This window comes from Pecten maximus, chromosome 10 (assembly GCF_902652985.1).
Source record: "Pecten maximus chromosome 10, xPecMax1.1, whole genome shotgun sequence".
NCBI lineage: Eukaryota > Metazoa > Mollusca > Bivalvia > Pectinida > Pectinidae > Pecten > Pecten maximus.
In genome coordinates this window covers 1,978,123-2,004,924 of record NC_047024.1, presented here as the reverse complement: position 1 = coordinate 2,004,924, position 26,802 = coordinate 1,978,123, and the positions used below count along the sequence as shown (strand labels likewise).

The 26,802-nt window shown below is 39.4% G+C and overlaps 1 protein-coding gene across 1 annotated transcript in view; it reads left to right on the top strand.

Annotated features, from left to right (window-relative positions):
* The window catches only part of LOC117335760 (GTPase HRas), a 36,114-nt gene extending 11,875 nt beyond the window's left edge, over nt 1–24,239 (top strand). Inside the window, exons 2-8 of the mRNA XM_033895938.1 lie at nt 2,893–2,941; nt 19,255–19,283; nt 19,531–19,615; nt 20,130–20,232; nt 20,654–20,693; nt 21,217–21,380; nt 21,869–24,239. Of these exons, the coding sequence (XP_033751829.1) occupies nt 2,893–2,941; nt 19,255–19,283; nt 19,531–19,615; nt 20,130–20,232; nt 20,654–20,693; nt 21,217–21,380; nt 21,869–21,925 (527 nt within the window). The 3' untranslated portion in view covers nt 21,926–24,239. The remainder of the gene's footprint in view (nt 1–2,892; nt 2,942–19,254; nt 19,284–19,530; nt 19,616–20,129; nt 20,233–20,653; nt 20,694–21,216; nt 21,381–21,868) is intronic.
* The last annotated feature ends 2,563 nt before the right edge of the window (nt 24,240–26,802 follow it).

The following is a 26,802-nucleotide window of genomic DNA, read 5'->3' as shown; positions in this document are numbered from 1 at the left end:
GCTCTCAAATTTCCTTGTTAATCTGACATCCTACCGTCTATATGCTCTCAATTTTCCTTGTTAATCTGACATCCTACCGTCTATACTCTCAAATTTACTTGTTGACCTGACATCCTACCGTCTGTGCTCTCATATTTCCTTGTTAACCTGACATCCTACCGTCTATATACTCTCAAATTTCCTTGTTATCTGACATCCTACCGTCTGTACTCTCAAATTTCCTTGTTGACCTGACATCCTACCATCTATATACTCTCAAATTTCCTTGTTAACCTGACATCCTGCCGTCTGTACTCTCAAATTTCCTTGTTATCTGACATCCTACCGTCTATACTCTCAAATTTTCCTTGTTATCTGACATCCTACCGTCTTTACTCTCAAATTTCCTTGTTAACCTGACATCCTACCGTCTATATACTCTCAAATTTCCTTGTTAACCTGACATCCTACCGTCTGTACTCTCAAATTTCCTTGTTAACCCGACATCCTACCATCTATATACTCTCAAATTTCCTTGTTAACCTGACATCCTTCCGTCTATACTCTCATATTTCCTTGTTTACCTGACATCCTACCGTCTGTACTCTCAAATTTCCTTGTTAACCCGACATCCTACCGTCTGTACTCTCAAATTTCCTTGTTAACCCGACATCCTACCGTCTATATGCTCTCATATTTCCTTGTTTACCTGACATCCTACCGTCTGTACTCTCAAATTTCCTTGTTAACCCGACATCCTTCCGTCTATACTCTCATATTTCCTTGTTTACCTGACATCCTACCGTCTGTACTCTCAAATTTCCTTGTTAACCCGACATCCTACCGTCTGTATGCATGTACTCTCAAATTTCCTTGTTAACCCGACATCCTACCGTCTATATGCTCTCAAATTTCCTTGTTAACCCGACATCCTACCGTCTATACTCTCAAATTTCCTTGTTAACCTGACATCCTACCGTCTGTACTCTCAAATTTCCTTGTTAACCCGACATCCTACCATCTATATACTCTTAAATTTCCTTGTTAACACGACATCCTACCATCTATATACTCTCAAATTTCCTTGTTAACCCGACATCCTACCATCTATACTCTCAAATTTCCTTGTTAACCCGACATCCTACCATCTATACTTTCAAATTTCCTTGTTAACCTGACATCCTACCATCTATATACTCTCAAATTTCCTTGTTAACCCGACATCCTACCATCTATATACTCTCAAATTTCCTTGTTAACCTGACATCCTACCGTCTGTACTCTCAAATTTCCTTGTTAACCTGACATCCTACCGTCTATACTCTCAAATTTCCTTGTTAACCCGACATCCTACCGTCTATACTCTCAAATTTCCTTGTTAACCCGACATCCTACCGTCTGTACTCTCAAATTTCCTTCCAGGACACCTGTAATTAATGTTTATCTTTATTAACTAAAGACTAAAATGTAAATATGTTCATACAGTATTTATAATTAGCTTTAAGATGTTTCATGTAAGGATTTCTCCCTTCACACCTGTTTTACTCACGTTTTGTATTGGCCATAGTAAATTTATCACAAAGTATATAACTGTCATATGATGTGTCAATTTAACAGTTGTATTTGAGTGATGCCACATGGTTGTCTCAGTATTGTAATCAAATTGAAAGGAGCTTGTCTAATAAGATATAAACTCAAAAAGACAAAAAAAAAAAACAAAAAACAGTGGATTTAAAATTCAGTTAGTAGAGTATTACTACTGTACCATTGTGGAATCGTGCTGATTTGAATGATATTATATTATAATTAGGTCCCCCGTACCCAGTATAGTGTCCATCAGCATTTACATTTCTGGAGCTTTTTGAAACTTCACAGGAGCTGCAGTGGGTTGTGAGGGTTTAAAATGTTCCTTAGGTCAAGGTCGATGCAAGTGACATAGAATTGGGGATGGATCCCGGACATGTTGGTAATTTAGTTTGATTTGTCTTTTGCTAATTAGAGAAGGAGTAACGAAAAATATCCTGCCCTTGCTGCAGTTCAAACTGGTAACTTTCTTACAGACTTATATCCTCACCAGTCTGAGCTAATACATACTGTAGTGTGAAGAAGGGCAATCCCCACCAGTCTGAACTAATACATACTGTAGTGTAAGGAGGGCAATCCCCACCAGTCTGAGCTAATACATACTGTAGTGTGAAGAAGGGCAATTCCCACCAGTCTGAACTAATAGGACCCCACCAGTCTGAGCTAGCAGACGTACATACAGCTGTAGTGTAAAGAATGAAGCTGTTGTCCTTTTGAAATGTAGATTTGTTTTGTTTTGGGATTTCTCTATTCCTGGATGAACACAATTCCTGAACTCATTTTACTACTCCCCTGATATATATATGTGTATTATTTATATCATTTTACTACTCCCCTGATCATATATATATGTGTATTATTTATAGTGACTCAAGACTTGAGTGATTTGTGAGAGCTAGCTGTTCAAATAAATATATATACCCTGGTATATACATATACAGGTAAAAGTTCTGCTAGTGGTGTACATACAAAACATAATATCTTGTTGGACATGAACACATTGGTCATTGAATTAAATGTTATGATGATGGTTCACATACTGATGCACTTCTGTTGTTGGGGACACCAATCACCATGGCCATGTTTTCAGCCTTGCTATAGTCCCCAGTACCAATATGTTACTATGTTATTGGGGACACCCAATCACCATGGCCATGTTTTCAGCCTTGCTACAGTCCCCAGTACCAAAATGTTACTAATTGAGACAGGTCCATCAGTACATCTGAAAAAAAAGCCCAGATACGCAATTGAATGTAAATACTTCTCGAGTATAATTCTGTGTCTATATTGTATCTTATATTCTAATCTCATGCTTTTCTTTGTTTACAGCGGGTGGTGTGGGGAAAAGTGCTCTAACCATCCAGCTCATACAGAACCAGTAAGTATATCCTAACTAACAGTACCTGTTGTCATACTGAACCAGTAATTATAAGTATATACTAATTAACAGTACCTGGTGTTTATCAGTACTGTTTGTCCTTGAGGAGCCTAAGCAAAATACTAACATAAAAACACAAACAACAAATAATGACACAAAAAAATAGAACGACAAATTATAACAAAAACACAAACGAAGGGAGATAACTAATATATACCGATATATGAGGACATATAGTGGTGGGCCAATTATTGAAATCAATCTTAAAATCCAAAAATTGATAAGTGAATTTCTGTAGTGGTTTCCCGTTTTCCGGAATTAATCTCCGGTGTTGTTTTCTTCATTAGTCATTAGTTTTGGGTTCCCAAAGACGCTTCTTTGACCTCTTGTAGTAGCACTAAAGCGTCTGGTCATGACTGACCAATGTACGCTATAGAAAATGGCGGATGAGTTTGTTCAATCAATCTGGTATCAGCTTGCCAAGGTTTGGTGTTTATGTTGATGTTTAAATGTAAAGATAACCTTTCAAACCAGGAACTAGACGGTCACCGGGTGTGGTTTTTACAATGAAAACGTATGCGATTAAAGATACCAGGAGTTGACGAATGCGTCGGCACTACACATGGTTAAAATATAGATAATTCATAGGGTGTTTAATTTTTAAAGATAAAAACATGATGATATGTGTCAATAACCGCAGCACTTGAGGTTGAAGTGAAGCTATTATTTCGTTGTGATCTCCATGAGTTAGATATCAATCAAACACGGACTTGTAATATCTAATTCTGTGATCAAAGTATTGATCTGTCTGGTTTATTTAGTCATCCTTGGTATTTCTACCTCAATTAGTAAAAACAGCAAACTGAAGTTTTGATCAATTATTTTGCTCCTGAATTTAACAAACAATGATGTTTACTAAATATCATTTGCATAACTAAGACACATTTTAGACATTTATTTTCAGATTAAATCTGATGTTAAAAAATCTGATTATAGTCAGTAATTGATCGGACAAGGTCGTCCAGTTATCCTGATTAATCATTAAAAACCTCATCCAATTCCGGTATTCATGTAGGTCATATGAGGATGTCACCTGATGTCAAGAGTACACTGTGCACATGTTAAAATGGATATAAAAACAGAAATCATGAGTTGAAAATAATTTAAGAACCAAATTTTTCTGATTAAAATAAAATTTTATGAAGTGGCAAAGTCTTCCTGATCGGCTGCTGAGGATAAATATGGTACTAAACTTTAACACCAAGGGAGGGGGCTTATTTGAGGATAAATATGGTACTAAACTTTAACACCAGGGGAGGGGGCTTATTTGAGCATAAATATGGTACTAAACTTAAACACCAGGGGATAGATCAGAAAACATGGCCACTGATTTTTCTTGATTTTAATAATTTATGTAATAGGTTGTTTTCTACCACATTTACAGTAGCGAGTCATTAGTGTTTATTGCTGTATGTAATTATATATCTGTCTTCCATACTACCACACTGATAGTCAGGAGGACACAATCAATGAACATGCAAGTCTATTAAAATCAATTATTCATAAGTCCTGAAAGGTCCAATTAAAATGAATATTTGATGAGTCCCACATGTACGTGTGTGTAATAATTATATGTATGCATGGCCGGTGGAGGATAGCTGTAAGGTATAGCCTGTACTTGTTCCACATTGATCTTATAAATAAATTATTCTTTTGTGAAGTTTAATTGTCACTCATGTTGCAATAAAATTGGATTTTGGAATTAGAACTTTAGAATCAAAACATTTTGCCTTTCAGTTCCATTTTAATGAAGATTTTTTTTGCTAAAAAAATCATATTTACTTTGTTGGGACAAAATAATAAGTTTATGTACAAAATATTCATATTAATGCCAGAGTACCATGACGACAAGTTATAAACAGAATTAGTGTTATAGATTGTGGTGCTGATTGATGTAAGTTAAAAGTCGCCCATTATCACATTGGAAAAATTATCTTCCTGGAGCATGGGCTTATATACCCAGTAAAATATGTGTGATGACAGCTCATATAGTCGTACACCATTTACTGAAGGGAGAGCGATTATGTGTGATACTGTCCATAGTTGTATGGTCGCCTTCTAGCTTCCGGCTAGGGGGAATTTCCCTTTAGCTCAGTCGGTAGAGCGGCGGACCAGTAAGCCGAGGGTCGCGGGTTCGATCCCAGCTGGCTGCACACTACTACTCCTTGAACTTTTACATTGGTGCCCCAGACCACTCCAAGTGAAAGCAAGAGGCATCCTTGGAGAGAGAACCTGGGTTGGTGTGTTCGGGGGCGAACACGTTTGAAGGAGGGAGTAGTGTAGCAGGCCGGGTTTTAATTGTAAATACTGTACAAAGTTGTATGGTCGCCTTCTAGCTTCCGGCTAGGGGGAATTGTCGGTAGAGCGGCGGACCCGTAAGCCGAGGGTCGCGGGTTCGATCCCGGCTGACTGCACACTACTACTCCTTGAACTTTTCATGTGTATGTGAGCCCCTTTCTCTTTGTTTTTATTCATAATAACCCCCTACACAGTGTACATGTATACTATTCGTGTTGTAATCACTTTGTCTGTGCATTCCGTATACCCCTGAACAGATTGTATGCTCACTGTCAAGGTCTATACTGATTAAATTTTGGTGTTCATATAGGTCAAGGTAGACTGGCCACGGGACCCTAATTGTTTTTTTGTTAAGAATTGCTAAGATAAATTCTAATACTAGGTTATCTCCCACTAGTTTGAAACTTAGGATGACATATCCTTGAGACCAAAATCATAAAGTTTGATTTATTTATAATTTTAATATTCTAGAGACAGACTGGGGCCAGTCTAAGGTCAAGGTTAAAGGTCATAGGCCACATATAAAGTACTTTTAATTAAAAAAACTTAAGCTTGTGCACAACATATCTCATGAACCTGTGAACTGCTTTCTCATACAAAAGTAGGTAATAATAATCACATTAAAGTAAGGCTATTTCTGACAGACGGTTATGAATTTTATTGCTTGGTTGTGTCTTATGTAGATTTGACTACAACAAAAGGTAATAATTTTTGGTGGTCTAATTTTGAACAGATGACACGTGCATGGATCCAAATCATTATGTATTAAATGCAGAATGTGTTGGATACTAGTTTAGGATGAGAGACTTGTTTCCGTTACCCTTAAATCCTATATATACATGAAGTGGCATTTAGTGACTTTTGTGCCAGAACATTTACTACAGTTTTGTACTGAATTATAAAAAACTAAGTTGATTATAAATCTCTACCTTTGACCAACAGGAAATGTAACTCAAGGGTAAATTGTGGTCTTTTTTTTTCTACATGAAATTCAAACTTTATAAGTTTCCACAAAATGGCTATCACTATGTTTTGGGAAATGATTTTTTTATGTCGTTTCTCCAAATAGTGTACATGTGTAAGTTGAAAGTTAAGACCAAAAACAAAACTGGAATTTGCCTGACTTGTTAGTGGTGTATGCAAACATTTGGGTTTCATTTTGATTAACAATCATAAATGTGAAGAATATATCGGGTAATGGTAATAGATATACACCTATATATATATATATATATCAATCATGAAATTTAGTGTGAAAATTATCAGTTGTGAACTTCAGTGTGAAAATTCTGTTTAATCTGCTAATATAGATTTCCTAAATTTAAAACATGTGGTTTGTAATTGGAGACGGGAAGCTTACATTGTGTGGGAAGGTGTGTACAAAGTGTGTGAGATAAGGAGGATATAGATACACCACGGTCTCCAGGAAACCACTTTTGATCTGTTGGATGGTGAATTTCTTAGCTGAAAAATCTGTGGGAATCGAGAGTGCAGCTGAGTATATGCAGTAAACAATAGCTCCTCTTTAAAAGGTCAGATAATGGTAAAATGGAGTATTTGGGGTTCATATGTATTTCAACCATCCCTCTCTCAGGCATGTTTCTCTGTCCTCTCAATCCTTCCTTTCTGTAAATTTATGTTACTTTTAAGTATTTCAACAGTGAACTCTCCCTTGCTCAGAATTTACTTTTTGTACTTCTCTCCCACCCACACCACTGACTCCCACCCACACCCCTGACTCTCCCACCCACACCCCTGACTCCACCCACACCCCTGACTCTCCCACCCACACCCCTGACTATCCCACCCACACCCCTGACTCTCCCACCCACACCCCTGACCCTCCCAATACCCCCACAACCCTGACTCTCCTACCCACACCCCTGACCCTCCCAATACCCCCACAACCCTGACTCTCCCACCCACACCCCTGACCCTCCCAATACCCCACACCCCTGACCCTCCCAATACCCCACACCCCTGACCCTCCCAATACCCCACACCCCTGACCCTCCCACCCACGCCCCTGACCCTCCCAATACGCCACACCCCTGACTCTCCCACCCACACCCCTGACCCTCCCAATACCCCACACCCCTGACCCTCCCAATACCCCACACCCCTGACTCTCCCAATACCCCACACCCCTGACCCTCCCAATACCCCACACACCTGACCCTTGTAAACTGCCCCCACCACAACCACCACCACCACCACCACCACCACTTCACTGTCTTTAAACATGTGACTCACCATGTGTTACTGAAATAACAGATTGTGGCACACCCATTCCTCCTTTATGTACTCCTCCTTCCTGTAGATAATATACATGTACAGATTATTGACTGTTGATTCAGCCTCCATAATCCTTATTCTGACCTCACTAGTTCTATTTACATGTTTGTATACCTTAGTTGGCCCCTGTCTCTGAAATTTTCTTTTTCTTTATTTCAGATTCTAGTGATAAGTTTCAAATTAGGGGGATATAAGCTATTGTAAAAATTTATCAGGACAAAAACCATGAGTTGTAGCCAACGAGACTTGTCTATGTATATATATATTTACATGTACATTGGCTATGCCTAAACATGTAATAAAAAAACAACAAATAAAAAAGTGTTTTTTTAGCACAAGTAATCCTATTATATATGAAATATATAGTTAACTACTTATCCCAAATGCTTTTTGTCATTTTATGATAAATTTGTTTTGGCTGGACCTTTCACAAACCTTTGTAATATATAGAAATCTCCCATTGTTGGAACAAAGGTGTTTAAACAACAAGGATCTATATGATATTATATTAATACAATCATATAGATTTTTCAGTGAAAGTAGCTTCCAATATTTACTGGCTAATTGTTGATATTTACTGACTAGGTGCTGGTATTTATTGGCTAGGTGCTGCACAGTAGATTATTTAGTCAAAATTTGACCTACTTAATCATTTTTAGCTCACCTGGCCCGAAGGGCCGGTGAGCTTATGGCATGGCGCAGCGTCCGTCGTCCGTCGTCCGTCCGTCAACTTTTCCTTTAAATCGCTACTAGTCCTAAACTACTCAGTGGATTTTGACCAAATTTGGTCTGAAGCATCCTTGGATGAAGGGGAACCAATTTTGTATAAACGGTGGGTCTGGCCCCCCAGGGGCCTTAGGGGCGGGGCCCAATAGGGGAAATATAGCAAATTCTTTAAAATCCTTCTTCTTCTGTAGAAATGAAGGGATTTGATTCATATTTGGTCTGAAGCATCCTTGGGTGAAGGGGAACCAATTTTGTATAAACGGTGGGTCTGGCCCCCCAGGGGTCTTAGGGGCGGGGCCCAATAGGGGAAATATAGCAAATTCTTTAAAATCCTTCTTCTTCTGTAGAAATGAAGGGATTTGATTCATATTTGGTCTGAAGCATCCTTGGGTGAAGGGGAACCAATTTTGTATAAACGGTGGGTCTGGCCCCCCAGGGGCCTTAGGGGCGGGGCCCAATAGGGGAAATATAGCAAATTCTTTAAAATCCTTCTTCTTCTGTAGAAATGAAGGGATTTGATTCATATTTGGTCTGAAGCATCCTTGGGTGAAGGGGAACCAATTTTGTATAAACGGTGGGTCTGGCCCCCCAGGGGTCTTAGGGGCGGGGCCCAATAGGGGAAATATAGCAAATTCTTTAAAATCCTTCTTCTTCTGTAGAAATGAAGGGATTTGATTCATATTTGGTCTGAAGCATCCTTGGGTGAAGGGGAACCAATTTTGTATAAACGGTGGGTCTGGCCCCCCAGGGGCCTTAGGGGCGGGGCCCAATAGGGAAAATATAGCAAATTCTTTAAAATCCTTCTTCTTCTGTAGAAATGAAGGGATTTGATTCATATTTGGTCTGAAGCCTCCTTGGGTGAAGGGGAACCAATTTTGTATAAACAGTGGGTCTGGCCCCCCAGGGGCCTTAGGGGCGGGGCCCGATAGGAGAAATATAGCAAATTCTTTAAAATCCTTCTACTTCTGTAGAAATGAAGGGATTTGATTCATATTTGGTCTGAAGCATCCTTGGGTGAAGGGGAACCAATTTTGTATAAACGGTGGGTCTGGCCCCCCAGGGGCCTGGGGGGTGGGGCCCAATAGGGGAATATTGTATATTCTTTAAAATCCTTCTTCTTCTGCAGGAATAAAGGGATTTGATCCATGTTTGGTCTGAAGCATCCTTGGGTGAAGGGGAACCAATTTTGTATAAACGGTGGGTCTGGCCTCCTAGGGGCCTGAGGGGCGGGGCCCAATAGGGGAAATATAGCAAATTCTTTGAAATCCTTCTTCTTCTGTAGGAATAAAGGGATTTGATCCATATTTGGTCAGAAACATCCTTGGGTGAAGGGGAACCAATTTTGTATAAACGGTGGGTCTGGCCCCCCAGGGGTCTTAGGAGCGGGGCCCAATAGGGGAAATATAGCAAATTCTTTAAAATCCTTCTTCTTCTGTAGAAATGAAGGGATTTGATTCATATTTGGTCTGAAGCATCCTTGGGTGAAGGGGAACCAACTTTGTATAAACAGTGGGTCTGGCCCCCCAGGGGCCTTAGGGGCGGGGCCCGATAGGAGAAATATAGCAAATTCTTTAAAATCCATCATCTTCTGTAGAAATGAAAGGATTTGATTCATATTTGGTTTGAAGCATCCTTGGTTGAAGGGAAACCAATTTTGTATAAACGGATGGTCTGGCCCCCCAGGGGCCTGGGGGGTGGGGCCTAATAGGGGAATATTGTATATTCTTTAAAATCCTTCTTCTTCTGCAGGAATAAAGGGATTTGATCCATGTTTGGTCTGAAGCATCCTTGGGTGAAGGGGAACCAATTTTGTATAAACGGTGGGTCTGGCCCCCCAGGGGCCGTAGGGGTGGGGCCCAATAGGGGAAATATAGCAAATTCTTTGAAATCCTTCTTCTTCTGTAGGAATAAAGGGATTTGATCCATATTTGGTCTGAAACATCCTTGGGTGAAGGGGAACCAATTTTGTATAAACGGTGGGTCTGGCCCCCCAGGGGCCGTAGGGGTGGGGCCCAATAGGGGAAATATAGCAAATTCTTTAAAATCCTTTTCTTCTGCAGGAATAAAGGGATTTGATCCATATTTGGTCTGAAGCATCCTTGGGTGAAGGGGAACCAATTTTGTATAAACGGTGGGTCTGGCCTCCCAGGGGCCTGAGGGGAGGGACCCAATAGGGGAAATATAGCAAATTCTTTAAAATCCTTCTACTTCTGTAGGAATAAAGGGATTTGATCCATATTTGGTCTGAAACATCCTTGGGTGAAGGGGAACCAATTTTGTATAAACGGTGGGTCTGGCCCCTCCAGGGGCCTGGGGGGTGGGGCCCAATAGGGGAATATTGCATATTCTTTAAAATCCTTCTTCTTCTGCAGGAATAAAAGGATTTGATCCATGTTTGGTCTGAAGCATCCTTGGGTGAAGGGGAACCAATTTTGTATAAACGGTGGGTCTAGCCTCCCAGGGACCTGGGGGGTGGGGCCCAATAGGGGAATATAGCATATTTTTTAAAATCCTTCTTCTTCTGCAGGAATAAAGGGATTTGATCCATGTTTGGTCTGAAGCATCCTTGGGTGAAGGGGAACCAATTTTGTATCAACGGTGGGTCTGGCCTCCCAGGGGCCTGGGGGGGTGGGGCCCAATAGGGGAATATAGCATATTCTTTAAAATCCTTCTTCTTCTGCAGGAATAAAGGGATTTGATCCATGTTTGGTCTGAAGCATCCTTGGGTGAAGGGGAACCAATTTTGTATAAATGGTGGGTCGGCCTCCCAGGGGCCTTAGGGGTGGGGCCCAATAGGGGAAATATAGCAAATTCTTTGAAATCCTTCTTCTTCCGTAGGAATAAAGGGATTTGATCCATATTTGGTCTGAAACATCCTTGGGTGAAGGGAAACCAATTTTGTATAAACGGTTGGTCTGGCCCCCAGGGGCCTTAGGGGTGGGGCCCAATAGGGGAAATAGGGTTAATCCTTTAAATCGCTACTAGTCATAAAGTTATGAATGAATTTGAACCAAATTTGGTCAGTAACATTCTTGGGAGAAGGGGAACAGAGTTTGTATACATTTTTACTCTGAACCCCCAGGGGCCTAAGGGGCGGAGCCAAATAGGGGAAATAGATATTAGTCTTTAAATCGCTACTAGTCATAAAAATTTTTAATGGATTTTAACTAGATTTGGTCAGGAACATCCTTGGGGGAAGGTGAACAGAGTTTGTATGAAATCACTGCTAGTCATAAAGTTATGAATGAATTAGAACCAAATTTGGTCAGAAACATCCTTGGGAGAAGGGGAACAGAGTTTGTATACATTTTTACTCTGAACCCCCAGGGGCCTGAGGGGCGGAGCCAAATATGGGAAATGGAGATTAGTCTTTAAATCGCTACTGGTCATAAAATTTTTCATGGATTTTAATTAGATTTGGTCAGGAACATCCTTGGGGGAAGGGGAACCGAGTTTGTATGAATTTTTACTCTGAACCCTCAGGGGCCTGAGGGGCGGGGCCAAATAGGGGAAATAGGGTTAATCCTTTAAATCGCTACTAGTCATAAAGTTATGAATGAATTTGAGCCAAATTTGATCAGGAACATCATTGGGAGAAGGGGAACAGAGTTTGTATAAATTTTTACTCTGAATCCCCAGGGGCCTGAGGGGCGGGGCCAAATAGAGGAAATAGGGTTAATCATTTAAATCGCTACTAGTCATAAAGTTATGGATGAATTTGAACAGGAACATCCTTGGGAGAAGGGGGAACAGAGTTTGTATAAATTTTTACTCTGAACCCCCAGGGGCCTGAGGGGTGGGTCCAAATAGGGGAATAGAGATTAGTCTTTAAATTGCTACAAGTCATAAAGTTATGAATGAATTAGAACCATATTTGGTCAGGAACATCCTTGGGGGGAGGGGAACAGAGTTTGTATAAATTTTACTCTGAACACCCAGGGGCCTGAGGGGCGGAGTCTAAGAGGCCCAAGGGGTCTTTCCCCACCCTAAGGAACTTAGTTTCTTCAAACACAATTAGGTTGTAAAAATAATCCATAGGGTCTTTCAGTCCCTTAGAGAGTATGTGTATGAATAAATTGAACATGAACATTATTTTGACATTTGGTCAAATCCAACCAGGTGAGCGATACAGGCCCCATGGGCCTCTTGTTTCTATAAATGTGCTGATGAGTAGCTATTTGTACAGGGTGGAGTGGCGTTGTACTGTGATTATTATAGTACATATGATACACATTATAATGTAACCTAGGGAAACACAATGGCACCTGGTGAGTGAATTCCACTAACACAGGAATTCAGGGGGAATGGTTGGCACTCTCTAGACATCAGTTATATTGACCAGAGGAAGTTCCTACATGACCGGGGGAATGGTTGGTACTCTACGTACAACATCAGTTATATTGACCAGAGGAAGTTCCTATATAACTGGGGGAATGGTTGGTACTCTCTACAACATCAGTTATATTGACCAGAGGAAGTTCCTATATAACTGGGGGAATGGTTGGTACTCTCTACAACATCAGTTATATTGACCAGAGGAAGTTCCTATATAACCGGGGGAATGGTTGGTACTCTACAACATCAGTTATATTGACCAGAGGAAGTTCCTATATAACTGGGGGAATGGTTGGTACTCTACAACATCAGTTATATTGACCAGAGGAAGTTCCTATATAACTGGGGGAATGGTTGGTACTCTACAACATCAGTTATATTGACCAGAGGAAGTTCCTATATAACTGGGGGAATGGTTGGTACTCTACAACATCAGTTATATTGACCAGAGGAAGTTCCTATATAACTGGGGGAATGGTTGGTACTCTACAACATCAGTTATATTGACCAGAGGAAGTTCCTATATAACCGGGGGAATGGTTGGTACTCTACAACATCAGTTATATTGACCAGAGGAAGTTCCTATATGACTGGGGGAATGGTTGGTACTCTCTACAACATCAGTTATATTGACCAGAGGAAGTTCCTATATAACTGGGGGAATGGTTGGTACTCTACAACATCAGTTATATTGACCAGAGGAAGTTCCTATATAACTGGGGGAATGGTTGGTACTCTCTACAACATCAGTTATATTGACCAGAGGAAGTTCCTATATAACTGGGGGAATGGTTGGTACTCTCTACAACATCAGTTATATTGACCAGAGGAAGTTCCTATATAACTGGGGGAATGGTTGGTACTCTACAACATCAGTTATATTGACCAGAGGAAGTTCCTATATAACTGGGGGAATGGTTGGTACTCTACAACATCAGTTATATTGACCAGAGGAAGTTCCTGTATAACTGGGGGAATGGTTGGTACTCTACAACATCAGTTATATTGACCAGAGGAAGTTCCTATATAACTGGGGGAATGGTTGGTACTCTCTACAACATCAGTTATATTGACCAGAGGAAGTTCCTATATAACTGGGGGAATGGTTGGTACTCTACAACATCAGTTATATTGACCAGAGGAAGTTCCTATATAACTGGGGGAATGGTTGGTACTCTACAACATCAGTTATATTGACCAGAGGAAGTTCCTATATAACTGGGGGAATGGTTGGCACTCTCTACAACATCAGTTATATTGACCAGAGGAAGTTCCTATATAACTGGGGGAATGGTTGGCACTCTCTACAACATCAGTTATATTGACCAGAGGAAGTTCCTATATAACTGGGGGAATGGTTGGTACTCTCTACAACATCAGTTATATTGACCAGAGGAAGTTCCTATATAACCGGGGGAATGGTTGGTACTCTCTACAACATCAGTTATATTGACCAGAGGAAGTTCCTATATAACTGGGGGAATGGTTGGTACTCTACAACATCAGTTATATTGACCAGAGGAAGTTCCTATATAACTGGGGGAATGGTTGGTACTCTCTACAACATCAGTTATATTGACCAGAGGAAGTTCCTATATAACTGGGGGAATGGTTGGTACTCTCTACAACATTAGTTATATTGACCAGAGGAAGTTCCTATATAACTGGGGGAATGGTTGGTACTCTACAACATCAGTTATATTGACCAGAGGAAGTTCCTATATAACTGGGGGAATGGTTGGTACTCTACAACATCAGTTATATTGACCAGAGGAAGTTCCTGTATAACTGGGGGAATGGTTGGTACTCTCTACAACATCAGTTATATTGACCAGAGGAAGTTCCTATATAACTGGGGGAATGGTTGGTACTCTACAACATCAGTTATATTGACCAGAGGAAGTTCCTATATAACTGGGGGAATGGTTGGTACTCTCTACAACATCAGTTATATTGACCAGAGGAAGTTCCTATATAACCGGGGGAATGGTTGGTACTCTCTACAACATCAGTTATATTGACCAGAGGAAGTTCCTATATAACTGGGGGAATGGTTGGTACTCTCTACAACATCAGTTATATTGACCAGAGGAAGTTCCTATATAACTGGGGGAATGGTTGGTACTCTACAACATCAGTTATATTGACCAGAGGAAGTTCCTATATAACTGGGGGAATGGTTGGTACTCTATACAACATCAGTTATATTGACCAGAGGAAGTTCCTATATAACTGGGGGAATGGTTGGTACTCTACAACATCAGTTATATTGACCAGAGGAAGTTCCTATATAACTGGGGGAATGGTTGGTACTCTACAACATCAGTTATATTGACCAGAGGAAGTTCCTATATAACTGGGGGAATGGTTGGTACTCTACAACATCAGTTATATTGACCAGAGGAAGTTCCTATATAACTGGGGGAATGGTTGGTACTCTCTACAACATCAGTTATATTGACCAGAGGAAGTTCCTATATAACCGGGGGAATGGTTGGTACTCTACAACATCAGTTATATTGACCAGAGGAAGTTCCTATATAACTGGGGGAATGCATGGTTGGTACTCTACAACATCAGTTATATTGACCAGAGGAAGTTCCTATATAACTGGGGGAATGGTTGGTACTCTACAACATCAGTTATATTGACCAGAGGAAGTTCCTATATAACTGGGGGAGTGGTTGGTACTCTCTACAACATCAGTTATATTGACCAGAGGAAGTTCCTATATAACTGGGGGAATGGTTGGTACTCTACAACATCAGTTATATTGACCAGAGGAAGTTCCTATATGACCGGGGGAATGGTTGGTACTCTACAACATCAGTTATATTGACCAGAGGAAGTTCCTATATGACTGGGGGAATGGTTGGTACTCTACAACATCAGTTATATTGACCAGAGGAAGTTCCTATATAACTGGGGGAATGGTTGGTACTCTACAACATCAGTTATATTGACCAGAGGAAGTTCCTATATAACTGGGGGAATGGTTGGTACTCTCTACAACATCAGTTATATTGACCAGAGGAAGTTCCTATATAACTGGGGGAATGGTTGGTACTCTACAACATCAGTTATATTGACCAGAGGAAGTTCCTATATGACCGGGGGAATGGTTGGTACTCTACAACATCAGTTATATTGACCAGAGGAAGTTCCTATATGACTGGGGGAATGGTTGGTACTCTACAACATCAGTTATATTGACCAGAGGAAGTTCCTATATAACTGGGGGAATGGTTGGTACTCTACAACATCAGTTATATTGACCAGAGGAAGTTCCTATATAACTGGGGGAATGGTTGGTACTCTACAACATCAGTTATATTGACCAGAGGAAGTTCCTATATAACTGGGGGAATGGTTGGTACTCTACAACATCAGTTATATTGACCAGAGGAAGTTCCTATATAACTGGGGGAATGGTTGGTACTCTACAACATCAGTTATATTGACCAGAGGAAGTTCCTATATAACTGGGGGAATGGTTGGTACTCTCTACAACATCAGTTATATTGACCAGAGGAAGTTCCTATATAACCGGGGGAATGGTTGGTACTCTACAACATCAGTTATATTGACCAGAGGAAGTTCCTATATAACCGGGGGAATGGTTGGTACTCTACAACATCAGTTATATTGACCAGAGGAAGTTCCTATATAACTGGGGGAATGGTTGGTACTCTCTACAACATCAGTTATATTGACCAGAGGAAGTTCCTATATAACTGGGGGAATGGTTGGTACTCTACAACATCAGTTATATTGACCAGAGGAAGTTCCTATATAACTGGGGGAATGGTTGGTACTCTCTACAACATCAGTTATATTGACCAGAGGAAGTTCCTATATAACCGGGGGAATGGTTGGTACTCTACAACATCAGTTATATTGACCAGAGGAAGTTCCTATATAACCGGGGGAATGGTTGGTACTCTACAACATCAGTTATATTGACCAGAGGAAGTTCCTATATAACTGGGGGAATGGTTGGTACTCTCTACAACATCAGTTATATTGACCAGAGGAAGTTCCTATATAACTGGGGGAATGGTTGGTACTCTACAACATCAGTTATATTGACCAAAGGAAGTTCCTATATAACTGGGGGAATGGTTGGTACTCTACAACATCAGTTATATTGACCAGAGGAAGTTCCTATATGACCGGGGGAATGGTTGGTACTCTACAACATCAGTTATATTGACCAGAGGAAGTTCCTATATAACTGGGGGAATGGTTGGTACTCTCTACAACATCAGTTATATTGACCAGAGGAAGTTCCTATATAACTGGGGGAATGGTTGGTACTCTACAACATCAGTTATATTGACCAGAGGAAGTTCCTATATAACTGGGGGAATGGTTGGTACTCTACAACATCAGTTATATTGACCAGAGGAAGTTCCTATATGACCGGGGGAATGGTTGGTACTCTCTACAACATCAGTTATATTGACCAGAGGAAGTTCCTATATAACTGGTGTAATGGTTGGTACTCTTTACAACATCAGTTATAGATAATTATCCCTCACAATTATCACTCAGATAATTGGACATGGTGATCATACAGCTAGTCGGTCAGGTAATCATACTGGCAGCCTCTCAGGTAATCACAGATAGCCTCTCAGGTAATCACAGATATCCTCTCAGGTAATCACAGATAGCCTCTCAGGTAATCACAGATAGCCTCTCAGGTAATCACAGATAGCCTCTCAGGTAATCACAGATAGACTCTCAGGTAATCACAGATAGACTCTCAGGTAATCACAGATAGCTATATATAGCCTCTCAGGTAATCACAGATACCTGTCATTTATATCACAGATAGCCTCTCAGGTAATCACAGATACCTGTTAGGTAATCATACAGACAGCCTCTCAGGTAATCACAGATAGCCTCCGAGGTAATCACAGATACCTGTCAGGTATGTAGTCATTGATACCACTCAGGTATTCACAGATACCTCTCAGGTAATCACAGATAGCCTCTCAGGTAATCACAGATACCTGTCAGGTAATCATACAGACAGCCTCTCAGGTAATCACAGATACCTGTTAGGTAATCACAGATAGCCTCTCAGGTAATCACAGATAGCCTCTCAGGTAATCACAGATACCTGTCATTTATATCACAGATACCTGTCATTTATATAACAGCTAGCCTCTCTGTAGTCATTTATATCGATCATAGATAATCCGAAAATCGGTCCAAATTAATTCAAGTGAAAATGCTTTAAAACTGTAAATGTTTTTTACTGTAGACATTTTCCTTTCTGATTAAAATGAAAGGTCAATCATCAATCGGTGGTTAAATTGTGAATGAAAACTACGCAATGTCACAGATAAACAGGAGGATATATGGCCTCTCTGGTGATGATATTCCCTACTTCAGTCTCTACTGGGGCCCAATAGCAGTAGTAAATTGTAATATATATTGATCTCGTGGAACCATTTTCCTCTGCCCAGTGATGTCACTTGCAGCTGGTAACCTTTCCACCCCTAACAGTGGTGACCTTTTGACCCCTAACAGTGGTGACAGCAATATGATAGCCAGCGCTTATTACACACCAGTATAGTAATGTTACATTCATCAGGTTAAACTCGGAACCACAGGATGTGGTGATACTACACACTTGGAATCATATGGAATGACTGGATTAAGGGGGCAGAATTAACTCTTATAATAGTTGATAGTTCAGACTTGTCACACTGTATTTATCAGTTATAGACATTTAGTGAGGTCAATTGGTTAATTCTTAATATTACCAGGTAGATATGAAACTTGTTGCAAAAGGATGAAGTTGCATTACATTTATTTTGATTACTGGAAATTTAGGGCATTGTACATGTGATGTCATAATGATAATGACATCATAAATGTAGTATTGACTCCTGATCAGTGTTTCTAAAATTACAAACATTAGATCAATATCTCAGAATAAAGACCTCCATTTGACTATGTTTTAGCTAATGAGAATTGTGGAAAATGGGACCATATCTAATAAGTCTACATATTAGTGTGATGGTTTCAATCTAATAACATATGTAGTAATATGTAGATAAGACATCATGGATATATTGATACCCCAGGAGCTTTATGTTTCTTTACTTTTGATAAAAATCTAGAATCTGATCATGACTATATATCCACACTAGAAAATTTGACAAAATGTCCACAATATGAAAATTTGACAAAATGTCCACAATATGAAAATTTGACAAAATGTCCACAATATGAAAATTTGACAAAATGTCCACAGTATGAAAATTTGACAAAATGTCCACAATATGAAAATTTGACAAAATGTCCACAATATGAAAATTTGACAAAATGTCCACAATATGAAAATTTGACAAAATGTCCACAGTATGAAAATTTGATGATGTGTCCAGTATTGTCAATCTGAAATATGTGTAGTATCTTTATGCATATATATATGTTTAGGGTATAATCACAACTGGTCTCTCTCGTCTCTAAGGGAGGTAATCAGGGGCCTTGTTGTATAGCATTGAATTATATTACACTGTACTTAGTAGAAGTACTTATTATCCTGTCATAATTTAACTCCTTTTTTGTTTGAATCTTTTCAGCTTCGTAGAAGAATATGATCCCACCATAGGTAAGTTGTCAGAACGGTCGTGGGGTTCATTGTGTCCGAGATCTCGACCTGTAATATGTCTTTGAATATTTGCTCCTACATCTAATATCTAGTACAAATTACTACATGTTAATATAATGTAAATCTGATAAAAATAAGATAAGTAAGTTAGATAGATGTCTTAGCTGTTGTAAAAAAAAAATCACAATTTATCAGACTAACTCAATTTGAATTTTTTTGTAATTTAAGTGTGTTTTGTGTGTTGTAGAGGATTCTTACAGAAAACAAGTCGTAATTGACGACGAAACATGTCTACTAGACATTCTGGATACTGCTGGTCAAGAGGAATACAGGTAAGTCTTGTGTCCATATCTTGGTGTCCATCAGTCAGATATTCATTGACAAGTGCTGGTCAGTCAAATATCCTCTGATCTGAGAGTATTGGTCAGTTAAGTGTCCACTACATGTACTTGGTGTTGGTCAATCAAGTGTCTACTACTTGGTGTTGGTCAGTTGAGTGTCCACTACTTGGTGTTGGTCAGTCGGATCTCCACTACTTTGTGTTGGTCAGTCGGGTGTCCACTACTTGGTATTGGTCAGATGAGTGTCCACTACATGGTGTTGGTCAATACAGTGTCCACTACAAAGATTTTTCTCATCATGAAAATTTTTAATTTAAGATATCTTTTTTAACCAAGGAATAATTTTAAAATCTGGTTTTAATTGTATTGTGAATATCCTATATCCATGTTATACATGTATGTGAGATTTCCTGATTTCCTCTGTGATAAAATATCCAATAAAGATCTGCTGCTCAGGAACATACCAGTTCTAACTGACTGTATAATAACCCACCTATCATTACAGTGCCATGAGGGACCAGTACATGAGGACGGGCGAGGGCTTCCTCTGTGTATTTGCTGTAAACAACCTCAAATCTTTTGAAGACATCAACACCTACAAAGAGCAGGTACTATCTCTGTCCAACAGTAGATACTGTATCTATCCTGTAATGATTAAAGGCTGTCAATCATACTGTATCTATCCTGTAATACTCCTGTAACTCCAATAAGAAATAATACATTGCCATATAAGCGCATCCTGAAAAAAATTGCATTACTGAATTATATAGAAAGTTCCTTACCTTACTAATCTACTTCTGCTGAACTATTTTTTCACCTAAATTTCACATGTAAGTAATTCTGTGTACATGGTTATATTGACCACACCCTTTTCATGTTTTTGTAAGTCCCCACTGAGCTTATTAGGTCAAAGACCATATCATAAATCTAAGTACGGTGTTGGCAATAGGTGCAAAAAAGAAAATATTTAGAAGTAAAAATTTAGTGGAATTTAGAATGATTTATTATATATGATTTAATTATTTACAGATTAAACGGGTAAAAGATGCTGAGGAAGTCCCCATGGTTTGTAAGTACATTGTATTGTGTTTTTGGGTTGTGTACAGTCATGACACGGTTGTGTACAGTCATGACACGGTTGTGTACAGTCATGACACGTTATACTCCACGACTGGCTGTTACCGAGATAATAGAGGAGATCTCAAGATCTCAGAAATGTTTAAGTACATTGTACATTGTTTTGTGAGCCTGGAGTTCTCTGTAATCTGTAAATACACTAATAACTTATATTTCTTTAAAACTTTATTAAATAAGAGACTTTATTTCTCACTAGACCTGTATTTGGTAAGAGACTATATATATTTCTCACTATACCTGTATTTGGTAAGAGACTATATATATTTCTCACTATACCTGTATTTGGTAAGAGACTATATATATTTCTCACTAGACCTGTATTTGCCTAGAGACTATATATATTTCTCACTAGACCTGTATTTGCCAAGAGACTATATTTTTCTCACTATACCTGTAATAATTTTGATAAGAGATATTATTTTTCACTACAATGGTGAAGTTATTTCTCATTACAGTGGTGGGAAACAAAATGGACTTACAGGAGCAACACATGGTAGAGGATAAGGATGCCAAGGCTTTGGCCAACAGTTACAATATCCCTTACGTACGCACCTCGGCTAAAACAAGACAGGGTGTCGACGACGCTTTCTACTCCCTAGTACGCGAAATAAGGCTATATGTAAGTGTCAGATAGAATTACCTGTGGTAAAGTTAAATAGGTCCAGGACATATTCCTATACCTCAACCTAACACCGTATCAAGATAGTCTGCTAAAAACTCACCAATATCATGATAGTCTTCATAATTATAACTAGGTGTTGGTTGTAGGTTGGTTAGGTACTGCTCTTTAAAAGTGGATTTTTGTCCACTAAATCTAATAATGCCGGGTTATAGGAGATTGATATTTGAAATCTTATAAATTTGTTAATAAATCAATTGTATTCCCCATTGCCTGCATGCCATTTGTCAACTCATCAAATTATGGACCTGATATCTTTCAATTCATATGAAATTTTGTCTGCATAATTTATAAGCAAGTCAGAACACATACTTTTGATTTGTAAAATAATCGATAAAAGGAGTTAGAGCCAAGGGGAGATAATTCCATGTTTGACTTTGTTTGCTGTCAATACCATCTCATTGTGTGTTGTTTCATTTTCTTTACAGAAAGATAAAAAAGGCAAACATCCACGAAAGAAGAAGAGATTTTGTGCGCTCATTTAATATGACACAAATTTTATATTGACTCTTCCTGATATATATTTATATATATCTGTACAACACCAGTTATTTGCCCCTCTTCCTCACTATGACCACTAGGTGGTGCAGTTTTTTTTTCAGCAACAACGTAACAGGAAACAATGAAATCGACTGATAGTTGTTTTTTTTTTATCTGAAATATTCGTTTTCCTTTACAAATATATATTAACAGGTAGAAACTACCAAGAATGAAGTATATCTTATGTAGATCTAGGAACAGGAGTTGGTTTTATATATAATTAATCATTGATTTGATGCTTCAGTAGACTGACCACAGTTTAAAGCTTCAGCTTATCTCACTTGTTTATGATTTTGTTTTAAATTGTGAGCATGGTCTTCCACAAATTTTCTAAAAAGTACAAACAAATCCATGGACACGTGTTTGATTAGAAAGAATTGACACAGTATCAACAAGTCAGGATTTTCGAAAGTATTACTGAATGTTTCTTCTAGTTTTTGTATGTAATTAGGAAAATATTTTTATATAAGGTTTGAATCCAGTCGAAGTGAAAAGAGAGTTAAAGGCATTACAGAGAATCTGCTGCATCTTTCCTTAACAATTTCAAAAGACAAGAATGAGTGAAATAGACATTGTCTACACAGCCCATTTAACCTTAGCCTACTAGTCAGAATCATTCAAGCAAATTCTCCTGTTAATTTTTTCCATCAAAATATCTGTCATTTTTAAGTAATTTACATTTTTTTTTTTTTTTAATTTTTCATTAAAATATTTGCATATTTTATTCCAAAACTAAAATAATTTGTAATGGATTCAAGTGATTTGTAATCTAATTATAAAATATATTCAAATTTGTTTGTATTGAACTAAGAATGTCAATTGAAAATAAACAGGAAGTCCACAAGATTTACATTTTATTAACGGAAATAGGCTTGAACAGAAGCATTGTCTATTGAACTGGGTCAACTTGTTACAGCATGCCGTGCTAGTCGTTGTAGCAGGTATATGTTGATGATGATACTACAAAGTGGGTATACAGTTTCCTTAAACATTTATAAGCTTCTTGTGTTGTAGTTCCCAGTGTAAATTGTAGCAGCTTGCCAAGATTTTTTTTTCTTTTTACAAAGCACTGTTAAAAAGTCACAACCATTTCTAATTGTACATATTACATGTAAAGATGTACCTAGCAGTTACTATTGTGTGCTTTTTTACAATGGATTATGATCTAGGATAGGAAGAGATGTATTATAGGGGGATTGCCCCTAATAGTACCACCCTCTGTGTCAGAACCACGGGAACATAACACTATAGTATTGTATGGTTAGTGTGTATACCCACACAGATGTATCCAATCTTGTCAAAATAATGGTTGACTGCTCCGCATCTCCATCTTACATTCCTCCTCGATTACCACCTTCTTGATAGCTTTTTATACACGGTGTCCTCGTCATCAGAGCTTTTTTACTGTATTTGATAGGTAGCGGTCTATGTGTATCGTGAACTTGCTGTGTGTTCAACTTAATTTGTATCTGTTAAAAACATTTGATCTGTAAGGCTGTGGACCTTGTTTTTTCTACCATTATCTAATACCAACTAGAATTTCTATAACATAGATGTTGTCGTATACGATATGTGATCCCGATATTGTACCACATCTGTAATGCTAGGGATGTTGTCGGACATCTATCACTAATGATGTACAAACTTATCATACAGCTGAATAAACACAGATTTCTCATGTAAAAAGTACTGACACTGTTTTGTACGTTTGATACAAGGTATTTTGCATTTAAACAAAGTTCTGACATCACCTTGTGCATTTTATACAATGTACATGCAGACTTACGATGTTACAGACCAGATACGTACAGACTTACGATGTTACAGACCAGATACACGTAGACTTACGATGTTACAGAGACCATCACTAACGTATGATCATACACTGATCAGTATGGTATTGAATCTATCCAACAATATATAACAGGCATATTTTACTGTTGATAGGTCAACATCTCACAGGATATTAAAATTTGTGTTAAGTTCATACAAATCCAGGGTGAAATTGTTTAAATGTTATTATTTTAGAAAATTGTATCGACCATAGTCAATAATTATTGATATAAGACTACATTTACTTGGCATGTTACAGTAGAACTAATATCTTATACTGCTCTCAGTTGGTTTGTGTATTATACAATTTATATATCTCTTAGTGTGAATTCTCCAAGAATTAAATGTGTGTCATTTAAAATGCTTTCAATTTCATGCTTTAAAAGATATTATTTATAAAGGGATACAATTTATAATTAAAAATTAGGAAATCTATTGTGTGATGCCAGCACCCTATACATTCAAAGTCATATTCATCTTGTTCATCTTGAAGCTTGATACCCTGGATTATGACTATAGGTAGCTGGGTATCATGGTCAGCTGGAAGCTTGATACCCTGGATTATGACTATAGGTAGCTGGGTATCATGGTCGGCTGGAAGCTTGATACCCTGGATTATGACTATAGGTATAGCTGGGTATCATGGTCCTCTGGAAGCTTGATTATATTACATACAACAAGGTTTCAATTGTAGAGATAAAAGAAGGTGTGGTTTATTCAGGGGGGGGGGGGGGGGGGGGGGTTATTCAATGATGTTATTACATAAAGATAGTTTTTTACACCATTCATAAAAAAACTTCTCGCATATCATAGACATGAAAATTACATTGCAAGGTAAGCCATATTATGAAACATACAAATGGTGTTTCACCATGGCAATGCTGATTTCTTAATTGTGATGTTAATGATGGCAAAAATTGGGTGTGGTTCTGGGGGATCCTCACAGTTTTATTTTTCTGCATTTTCATTTTAATGTTAAGTGTTTTTCCATCTCACTGCCAGAGCACTGCAGAGATGTGATAGTAATGTTTAAATTCTTGGATAGGGTTGGATCTCTCTGGACATGCTGGTCGGAGACATACTGAAGGGATGATTTTACATGTGTTAAAAATACAGGTATTTGACTATTAACCCTTGAGTTGATCTCAATTTCTGGAATATTTCTGTTATATTTTGTAAGAATACTTGTTAACAATGTGTTTATTATAATATTTTTAATTAAGCTAAAACAAACATTAAGTTTTGATGGTGTTTTTGAAACTTGATTTTTGTTGATATTTTCGCTAGATCTATATATATATATATTGTATGATGAATTTAAAATAATGTACTTTAACCAGAATGAAATTGAATAGTTTATGTTTTTAATTACGACCCTTGTAATATTAGCTGGCTCAAACAATCAACCCAGAGGCTGATCAACAGTAGTATCTAAGGCAACATTTCTCATAGTTACTGGATCTTGTACCAGAAGCTGGTGCCCATCAAATTTGTTTCTGGTTGTTTGCCAAGCTTGTGTCGGGGTGTATCCCAAGCTTGTGTCTGGGTGTATCCCAAGCTTGTGTCTGGGTGTATCCCAAGCTTGTGTCTGGGTGTATCCCAAGCTTGTGTCGGGGTGTATCCCAAGCTTGTGTCTGGGTGTATCCCAAGCTTGTGTCTGGGTGTATCCCAAGCTTGTGTCGGGGTGTATCCCAAGCTTGTGTCTGGGTGTATCCCAAGCTTGTGTCGGGGTGTATCCCAAGCTTGTGTCGGGGTGTATCCCAAGCTTGTGTCGGGGTGTATCCCAAGCTTGTGTCGGGGTGTATCCCAAGCTTGTGTCGGGGTGTATCCCAAGCTTGTGTCTGGGTGTATCCCAAGCTTGTGTCTGGGTGTATCCCAAGCTTGTGTCGGGGTGTATCCCAAGCTTGTGTCGGGGTGTATCCCAAGCTTGTGTCTGGGTGTATCCCAAGCTTGTGTCGGGGTGTATCCCAAGCTTGTGTCGGGGTGTATCCCAAGCTTGTGTCGGGGTGTATCCCAAGCTTGTGTCGGGGTGTATCCCAAGCTTGTGTCTGGGTGTATCCCAAGCTTGTGTCGGGGTGTATCCCAAGCTTGTGTCGGGGTGTCTCCCAAGCTTGTGTCGGTGTATCCCAAGCTTGTGTCGGGGTGTATCCCAAGCTTGTGTCGGGGTGTCTCCCAAGCTTGTGTCTGGGTGTATCCCAAGCTTGTGTCTGGGTGTATCCCAAGCTTGTGTCGGGGTGTATCCCAAGCTTGTGTCGGGGTGTATCCCAAGCTTGTGTCGGGGTGTATCCCAAGCTTGTGTCTGGGTGTATCCCAAGCTTGTGTCGGGGTGTATCCCAAGCTTGTGTCGGGGTGTATCCCAAGCTTGTGTCTGGGTGTATCCCAAGCTTGTGTCGGGGTGTATCCCAAGCTTGTGTCGGGGTGTATCCCAAGCTTGTGTCTGGGTGTATCCCAAGCTTGTGTCGGGGTGTATCCCAAGCTTGTGTCGGTGTATCCCAAGCTTGTGTCTGGGTGTATCCTAAGCTTGTGTTGGGGTGTATCCCAAGCTTGTGTCGGGGTGTATCCCAAGCTTGTGTCTGGGTGTATCCCAAGCTTGTGTCGGGGGTGTATCCCGAGCTTGTGTCGGGGGTGTATCCCAAGCTTGTGTCGGGGTGTATCCCAAGCTTGTGTCGGGGGTGTATCCCGAGCTTGTGTCGGGGTGTCTGGGTGTATCCCAAGCTTGTGTCGGGGTGTATCCCAAGCTTGTGTCGGGGTGTATCCCAAGCTTGTGTCGGGGTGTATCCCAAGCTTGTGTCTGGGTGTATCCCAAGCTTGTGTCCGGGTGTATCCCGAGCTTGTGTCGGGGTGTATCCCAAGCTTGTGTCGGGGTGTATCCCAAGCTTGTGTCTGGGTGTATCCCAAGCTTGTGTCGGGGGTGTATCCCGAGCTTGTGTCGGGGGTGTCCCCCAAGCTTGTGTCGGGGTGTCGGGGTGTATCCCAAGCTTGTGTCGGG